Raw genomic sequence first — 9,801 nt, forward strand, 5'->3', positions numbered from 1 at the left:
AGACTACTGTAGGATGCCTAATTAATCACTTAACATTTCTCCTCCATGTTTTTGTGTGATACTCCCACTCTTTCTCTCAACCTTCATGGCAATACAAGATTAATATGGGCATAGGCGGCACTTTGTGCTGAGTTTGGTTTCCTTTAGGATACTTAACTGTTGAGTTTGGTTTCACTGTATCCTTTAGGCTATACATAACTGCCACTCACCCTTTCTCTCCTTCAGACTGGTACTGCAACGCCTTGTATCCAAAGAAGTCTTCACGGGATCCTGATCCATTATAAATCTTGGGTCCTTCCATGTCTATGTTAAAGGCCATAGAAAAGAACACTGTAGGGAAAACAGAATTTAGCACTGATCAGTAATGCTTCAATTTAATAAAAGATATGAGGTACCATGAGGTTAAAAGTCCCCCACAGTGCAATTGTGAGGTGTCGGATGAATGGGAGCACTTTGTCAATAAAAGATCCTATTAAAAAGGCTTATTAATTTAAAATGGTGTCCAAACTCATACTGTGTATAGCCATAGTTGTGCAGCATCCATCGTTTACTGCATTCCACTGACTGACATACTGTATGTACTGTACTGTACTGTAACTCAGTTGAACTGTTTGAGGTTGTATCATGTTACATTTTATTCTTTATTCAGTGAGAGTCAGACAGAGCCAAATGATGGAGAATGGAACACCAACAGCCAGTAACAAGCACCGTTAGTGTTTGGACCAGATGTAGATTATGATCATGCAAGTAGCCTCTCCCACCGGCGGAGACATTTGTGTCTATACATTTCACACTCAAGAGATAAAACAATTTTCGGCCCCGGCCATGGCGTGACTGGCTGGGGCACCTGCACCATACGCTGGTGACCCGGGTTCGATTTCCGCCCCGTAGTCCTTTCCGGATCCCACCCCCACTCTCTCTCCTACTCAGTTCCTGTCATTCTCCACTGTCCTGTCTAATTAAAGGCATAAAAAGCTATAGAACAATTTTCTATATTTTGGCGTTGGCGCGCATCAGACGCCACCAGTGGGCTTTGCTCTAAAAGTGATGGAGTTCTAAACTTTGGTGTCAGACGCTGCCAGTGGGCGTTAGCTTTTAGTGTTTGGACCAGATTATGGTTTTGCAAGTACCCTCGCAGGCATCACACTCATTCGTGAGACATTCAACAGGGGAAGACTGAGGTGATGGTGTGAAAGCATGCAGAGTTGCAGGCCAGCACAGAGTCAAGGCATTGGCACATCTGAGTTGTGAAAAACAGTGCTCATCACTTGCACAAATGTGAAACTCACAGACAGACAATTCAATTTTGAAACGACAGAAAGCAATCGGATGGAGCTAACACCATTGGCAAGCAACGCTCCTATTGCAGTGGTGATGGTAGCCTAGAGTGGAAAATGTCAGAGGGGGGGTTTCAGAAGAGGTTTCAACTGCTGTCGCCCTTCTACTCAGATGCTGAGCCATTAATCATTTACACATGCACAGCTCACTGCTGTACTACGAAGAAATGTTGAAGGGTTCCCTAGAAGACAGATTTTTCAATGGCAAGTCTGCTGATCAAATCACATGTTACACACTGGTCTATTGACCGTTTTGCTAAATGAGCTGTTGTGTGACATTACGGTGAATGGAATGACTGACAACATGACTTCTTCCAATTATACAAGTTTACTGCACACACATCCCTTACAAAAAGGTAACACTTTACTTGACAGTATCGACATAAGAGTGACATGACACTGTCATGATACATGAAACCTAACCCTAACCCTAATCCTAATCCTAACCTCTAACCCTAATCCTAACCCCAACCCCAACCCTAAACCTAACCCTAATTTGTTATGACAAAAACCGAATGTCACTTAATAACAGAAGTGTTATATGTCATAAACGTTTATGACTTGTTTATGACACGTTCATGACAGTGTCATATCACTTATGTCGACACTGTCAAATAAAGTGTAAACCAAAAATGAAATGTTTGCAGCAGATTTGCGCAAACTTGTGGGTGATGTGGGAAACAAATGAGTTCACTAGAAAATATTGCCAGAAGTTTGCCAATGTTGGCAGCTAGAGGCAAACTTCCAGAAAAGTTCTGGCAACAATGAGAAGTTTGCCACTTGTGGCAAATGTGTTCGCCAGTGATTTGTCGCCAAACTTGCCAAACTTCTAGTGAACTTCTGGTGACAAACCTAATTTGACATTGCAAATTTGCTGCAACATTGCCAAAAGTTAACCGCAATTGTTTGCCAGACACCTAATTTGCTTGTGAAAATATGACCTTGCTGCACATTTACGGCAACTGTGTGCCAGAAACCTGAAATTTCTGCAAGGGATGCAGAAATAGTCCATGTCTCTTTAACAAACATCTCTTTAAATAGATATGTTTTGAGCCGTGGATCTGCCCAAGGTTTCTTCCTTGGTAAGGGAGTTTTTCCTTGCCCCTGTTGCTCTTGGGTGCTCCTTGTTGGTGCCCCCCCCAATCAATAATCCCAGTCAATCTATAAATTCACAAAGTCTCCAGTCATTCAATGCCTGCTAGAGTTGACTGTAGCTTGGAATGCAATCAGTTGCCATAATAGGCTATCCTAAAATCCAGCGAAAAAACAAAGCATGAACTCATGAGCGTCTGTCTGCCCTATATGTATACCCTCTGATTGTAATGCTTACAGATATCTAGGCGATATTTGTAACATTTGTTTTGTATTTGGCCTGTTATAAAAATCATGTAGACCTAACAATTTAAACACATTAGGAACCGCAAAGTTGGAGACATGCATAAAGACATTGCTGCAAATTTAAAACCGGATTACTCTGGAATGGCTAACTGTACAGGGGCATGCTTTACACCTTTGTGTTCGGTAAGGTCTGCTGTTTATTCTGATATATGGTTTGTCATGTGTTGAGGTAAAGTTCGCGAAGTATTCCACCAAGATGAATGGGTAGGGAGACGGGCGCAAAAAATATGATTAAATTAAAGTTACTTTTCTCGCGAACCGTTTACCACAACAACAAACATCGTTTAAAAGCTGAGAAAAGGCTCTTTCGTGTGATAGTGATGTCTGTGATAATAGGCTACTTCGCAAGTAGTTCAGCAAATTTGGGTGGGACAGAATACCTATACAGAGCAGCAGCTCTGGCCATATCGGCTCTGGTTCACATGCTTTAAATGCATTATCGCTTCACTACCCAACACGCGAACAAGAAAAGAAAAAAGAAACCAATGTGCTTATGTCGCGATTTCCGATAGGCCCAGGCCTAGAGAAAAGACAGCTATGGTAACCTAACAGGATCAACCCGAACTGCGATGTTCCAAACAGAGTGACAGAATGCAATGCCTAATAATCTCACTGCCTTCGGCATAACTGCTAACAAGGCCTACTGTTAAACACCTGAAAATATTAAGCTGCTGTTTTCTTTTCATGACGAGCACTAGGCCTACGCTTAAATGATTTATGACTGAATGGAACGTTGCGTTTTTAAGCGCCAGAACTGCTTATCACGTCGTGTGACAAACCAATCATCATCTAATGTATCCTTATGTTGAGATGTCCATTGTCTTTGCCCTATGCTATCATTTGTGCGCGAAGCATGTTTCAATTAAGACAATACACAAGCTATTTTTTATTGTTGTAATATTGAATGATTTCATGAATAAATTGTACGCACAGTGAGTACAGGATTACGGCTGGCGGCGCCACTGACCAAGGCCACAGTAGCCTGTGAACCTCTGATTTTCAAAGGGGAATCACGGCGAACGCAAGGGCAACTTTTCTCTTCAATTTCCCTTCCAAATTACTTTTTATTGTCTGAAGAAATCTATCGCAAGAATCTAACATTCTAACAGCAACAGCAAAGCAAATGCAAGCTAACCAAAGTGCAGTCGGTTCTCCCACCATGGTTTTTGAAATCACACACCTGCACCTGCTATCTGAAGCCCCACGCACGCATAATAAGGCCTACGACTATCACTCTACACGCCCCCTGTTGCACGTCACAATTTAATTTACTATAGCTGATCCTGCCTCCTGGCTCCCCAAAATGGCGCATCATGTGAACAGATCAGCAGGCCGGCAAATTTTCACCTCGCTTTCAGACACAAAAAGACGGCAAAAAGACGTCTCCTCTTCTCGCAAATTTAGCGGGATCTCTGTGTTAAAAGGCCTTAATTTCACTGCATTTCTTACTTCCAGTAACTATATGCATGTGACAATAAACTTCCTTGTATCCTTGTATCCTTGTCCATGTTTGTTAAAGAGACATGGACTGGTCCATGTTTGTTAAGACATGGACTGGTCTGTGTTTCGCAATGATGATATACGCAACCAAATGTTGCATCATCAGTGTGTCTGCTCTAGTCGATTTTTGCTAAGGTTTTTTTACGCTGATGTCAGTGCAGAGTTTACTTTTTAACGCATTCACCAGATTAATAGACTAATGAAACTATACATACGGTTGCATCACTTAGCAGCAAAAATGTGTTCACCTAAAGTTTAAAATAAATCTAGATCACTGTAGATTGCAATATGCTGTGTTTTCAAGAGACATTGAAACATGAAGAATATTCAGAATTTAGTGGAATTTGCTGGTTCTCTTTCAGTTGAGTTCTACGGCATCAATTTCATGTCTAATGTATTCAGAATCTGTAACCAAGACATACCATTCTGTAAACACGAGTAATTTACAGTGCTTATAAAAAAGTATTCACCCTCCCTGGATATATCCACTTTAGCTTTTATAAATGGAATCTTGACAAAAATCCCCTCTTTAATGTTTAATGTCAAAGTGAAAGCAGATTTCTACAAAGTAATATTAATTAATTAAAAATATATAATGCACAATAAATTATTGCATAAATATTTACCCCTTTCAAGTCGGCATTTAGTAAATGCACATTTGGCTGCAATTAAAGCATGGAGCCTGTGTGAATAGGTCTCAGTTAGGCTTGCACATTTTTTTTACTGCAATTTTACTCCATTTTTCTTTGTAAAACTGCTCAAGCTCTGTCAGGTTGAAAGGGGATTGAACAGCCCTTTCCAAGTCCAGTCACATATTTTCTAATAGGATTGAGGTCTGGGCACATTGTTGTCTTTAAACCGTTTCTGTGTAGTTTTTGCTGTATGCTTCGGATCATTATTTTGCAGGAAAGTAAGTCTTTTCCCAAGTCGTAGTTCTCTTGTGGACTGAATCAGATTGTCCTCCAGGATTTCCATATATTTTGCTGAATTCATTTTACTTTTACCTTTACAAGTCTTCCTGGGCCTGCTGTCGAGAAGTATCCCCACAGCATGATGCTGCTACCAGCATGCTTCAAATTAGGGATGGTGCTGTACAGGGTTTTGGAGTCTCCCACATGTCTTTGGGCAAACTTTAGTCGAGATTTAATTAGAGTTTTGCCACTCACCCATAGAGCTTTGACTGGTGAAGAACTCAGGCAAACATTTTTGCAGGTTATTATCTCATCTCAGCTGCTGAAGCTTTTAATTTCTTCCGAGTTGTCATAGGCCTACCCCACTATTATTCTTTTTGAACAGTCACTCAGTTTGTGGTGACGGCCTGCTCTAGGCAGATTTGCACATATTTCTTACATTCCTTAATGATGGATTTCACTGAACTTCAGTTTCCATCCTCTCACTTTGGTTTTCAATAACCTTTTCTTTAGTTGTTTGTAGTGTTCTTTTGTCTTCATCAGGGACGTGCACAGAAGCTCATTTGGGTGTTTGCTATCTTTTTGAGTTTTCTTTCTTCTTGATATTTTGGCTTGGACATTGTTCAGAGCTTAAAGCAAAGACAAAATCTATACCTTAAGGTTATCAGACATCTTTGAAGATGGCTGGCCTATATCCAGCCCATTTTCATAACTTAAACAGTCTGGCCCATGCCTGAGCCCTGATACATTAGCCTACTTATTTTGTGTGCATTGATAGCTTACTCTTAAAAGCTGACAACAAATTTAGGCTATCTTCTATCGTAATAGCCTACTCAGATAATGGTTTACATATTCATATGCACTGCTAGTAATAGCAGCCTTTGACACTTTTACCACAGACCAGCCCAGGAGCCTTTTAGAGCCCATGTTAAGATTGTCTTAGTTGAACAAAACCATAAATTAAATTGTTTGAGACAACCAATATTTTAGACAACATTATTACATTCAATATAGACTAGGTTTGCATGTGCAAAGCTGATTTCAAATGGTTTAATCTGCACCCTAGGCTATGCAGATTCTGCTGTTTGTCCAAACTAATAGGCTAATGTTGTCAGTGTTCACATTAGCTTACATGTTAAACTGTGCTGTGTAGGGATACTCCAGATGAGGCTATTTAGAAAGGCTTTTTTATTTTTTAAGACAGCAGCAGCATCATATCAAACATTGTAGCTTTCGTTTCTGAACGCCCCATGCTGCCAGTTATTCATTAGCCTTCAGGTTAGGCCTACTATAATAATGTCTGCCTATTTGCTTCACCTTGTGAGCTAGAAGTAGTAGTGTAGCAATTAAGTTCAGCAACATGTGCTCTTAAATCAGTGCCACCAAGTTGTTTAAAAAGGTATTCAGCCGTTTGGCTGCTGACGTCCTAGACATTGTTAATACCTCCTTACTGTCTGGAATCCTCCCCACCTGCCTCAAAAAAGCCATTGTAACACCACTGCTTAAGAAAAACAATCTTGATCCTGTCAAGTTGTAGACCAATTTCGGACTTGTAACCGGAGGGTTGCCGGTTCGAACCCCAACCAGTAGGCACGGCTGAAGTGCCCTTGAGCAAGGCACCTAATCCCTCACTGCTCCCCGAGTGCCGCTGTTGTTGCAGGCAGCTCACTGCGCCGGGATTAGTGTGTGCTTCACCTCCTCTCCCTTTAAGGGGGGGGGGGGGGGGGTGCATATTTGCAATCACTTATTTTGCATTGTATATTTTTAGGCTGAATGTGCAGGTGGTGCCGGAGATATGACGACTCTTCACTGCTGCACAGGTCGACCTGTTTGCATCGGAAGGGGACACCCACTGTAAGCTGTGCTTCTCAACTCACGACGACAACCCACCGCTGTACACGTTAGCGCATCCATGGCCGCAAACACTCCTATGTCTTTTCCCCATTCACGCCCATTCCAGCGCTACTGGACAGAATGCACCTGGACAGCCACCTGGTAATCCTTACCACTCTGCACTGGTTGACACACATATGGGTGTCAGACAGACAATGCTCAGCGACCAGCCTTGGCAGCTGCCAGCCCACAGGGACCTCCTGACTGAATTTGGAACCCAGACCAAGAGAAATGACAACTGACCACCTGGCCCCTGAACAGTTAATGATTGGGCAACTCCCGTCTAGGCGTTGAAATGATTTAGAGCATGAGGGTCCCATTTACACGGTCCTTCAACTCTGAAAATGGTGTGTGTTTGTCAACTGGTGTACTGATATCGTTTGTGACCCATTAATGTATCCCATAGAGTCAGTGCTAACTTTTTGAAACACCCCGCCTCTACCCTCAAGATGTACCAGATGGCTGTCTGCATGTCACGCGGGATGGACAGGCGTGACACTGGCTAAACATCCCCTGGCGTCGCGTTTCCTAAAGGATGCTAAGTCAACAGCATCAATACCCCCCGTGGGATCTCATAGTGGTGCTAAAATCTCACAGTAGTGTCCTCTACCGATCCCCTAGATGATATTGTCTATACTGAAGAGAACTGAAGAGTTCCAAAATGCTATATCTCCATTTTTAAAAACATTAATAAGTCATGTTATCTAATTGTGTATTTCAGGTAATCTCCATTAAATTGCAGTTTTTTTTGTTTTGATTGAATAAAGATAAATCAAATAACAGTAACCCAATTACAATTGCACACTGAAACTGACTAAATAATTTAATTAATTAATTAATTAATTGAAATGGAGGATATAGCGTTTTGGAACCAAAATCTTCAACTAGAGCTAATGGATTATGAACACCTGCCACATCTAAGATCACAAGATTCATGCAACGAATACCTTGCCAAAGTGTAGCTCAATAGTAGGCAGGAAACTTGCAGCAGGATGTGAAACAGGACTTCTTCTGTGGTGTTCTTTTCTAAACTCATATGGGCTTGGAGGCCCTGCATTCAGTCCCAGCAGAAAAAGTCCAATCCCAGAATTTCCTTCTGTACACTCTTAAAACGAATGTGTTGACCCTATCTGGGCACAGAGATGTGTTAAAAAACAACGCGAGTTGTGTTGTTTTCAACACATTCGTTCTAAGAGTGTAGTCTGAAGCTTAACCTTCCTCCTGCTAGAAGTCTCTCACACTGAATATGGTGACCGCAAAACCAATGAAACAGTGAACTAATATACACACTGCTGACAACAATTTCATTGGTTGATGGAGAGCTGTTCGTCAATATCTAGCCAAAACAAGCCAATGCACTCTTAAAACTGTGTTGCCCCTATCTGGACATAGAGATGTGTTAAAAAATAACACAAGTTGTGTTATTTTCAACACATTCATTTTAAGAGTGTAGATGTAGTAAGCCTTAGCTGGCTGTATCAACTGCATGAGCCCAGACTGTAATGGCGCTGTCAGCTGAAATATAGTATCGTTTTGAGCTGCCGCAGATGTAAGTGTGTGAGAGAGAGGGAAGAAGAGCAGCCCAGAGAGCAGCAAGACTACACGTTTGACTTGAAAATCACAAGAAAGGAATGGAGAACAACGCTCAACAAAACAGGAAGAGCATGTGGCAAAAAAGGTTAAAAACATGAGTACTTTTTTTTTTAAAGAAGAAAAAAAAAACGTGTGAGCATGTTTTGAACGTTAGACACCTTTAGCTTAAAGTGGAAGCCTGTGTTACAGTGAAACCTTACTTTTACTTGGATATTTTACCCCATTCAAATCTAAGGTATATACAATTAGTTAATATACAGATCTCAAATGAACAATATTTGAATGCAATGCAGACATACGGTATACTGTATTGGTACTGGAATTTCTTTATGAGAGAAACATACTTGCACAGACTTTAAACATAAGAACTGAAATCAACATAAACATCACAGGGGATGCTGGGAAGGATAATGGTGAAGGTTAAAACGGGTACAAGAGCATAAAAGCAACCCTGTAGCCCCTGCTAGTGTCTTTGCTGAGGCCAGAGCGTCTGCTCTGACAGTGCCTCCATCTCTCTCCCTCTCTCTCTCTTTCTCTCTCTCCCTCCCTCCCTCCCTGAGATCTGGACAAACGAGGACTAAAGTAGCACCACGGTAAAAACAGCCACCTACCTGATGTCCAGAGGACCACCAGATGGAGGGGTCTGATCACAGCCATCCTCACCAGCGGGTTTCACAGAGAGCCAGTCCAACACTGCTCACTCAGCAGCGCCGCGCTTCCTGTGCGCACTCTCTCAGGCTTCTGATAACTGAAGACATGGGCGTTACACAGTTCCTTGGTCTTTTCTCCTTTTTTTGATTTACGTAATTTCCTCTTCTTCTGCTGTTTCTTCACCTTACCGTTCTTCTGAAACGAGGCACACCGTCAACTATCATATGGTGGCAGACTTTAAGCAGCCACAAAATATGACATTCATGCATGAAGTATGATGAAAATGATCCACATTTTTACATTTCTTTTTTATTATTTTGTGCTCTTTGTTTTCCAAAAGTGATTTATTTGAAAGTTATCTAAAGCTAGTGCACACAATGCAACAAAGGAGTAAATGTCATAATTAAGCTGACAACAATAAGGAATGTCTTTTTAGATTTTGTTGAATAAAAAATGTGAATTTTGCATGTGTGAAATTTGGGTATATTGGAGTACTGTGTTATTCTGCACGGCCTTAG

General features: G+C 41.4%; 1 protein-coding gene across 1 annotated transcript in view; it reads right to left on the reverse strand.

Annotated features, from left to right (window-relative positions):
- Positions 1-9,448, reverse strand: part of zmp:0000001082 (integrin alpha-D) — a 31,791-nt gene extending 22,343 nt beyond the window's left edge. The window contains exons 1-2 of the mRNA XM_042103022.1: positions 9,244-9,448; positions 210-330 (exon numbers count right to left, since the gene is read on the reverse strand). Of these exons, the coding sequence (XP_041958956.1) occupies positions 210-330; positions 9,244-9,289 (167 nt within the window). The 5' untranslated portion in view covers positions 9,290-9,448. The remainder of the gene's footprint in view (positions 1-209; positions 331-9,243) is intronic.
- Between the last annotated feature and the right edge of the window lie 353 nt (positions 9,449-9,801).

This window comes from Alosa sapidissima, chromosome 9 (assembly GCF_018492685.1).
Source record: "Alosa sapidissima isolate fAloSap1 chromosome 9, fAloSap1.pri, whole genome shotgun sequence".
NCBI classification, from domain to species: domain Eukaryota; kingdom Metazoa; phylum Chordata; class Actinopteri; order Clupeiformes; family Clupeidae; genus Alosa; species Alosa sapidissima.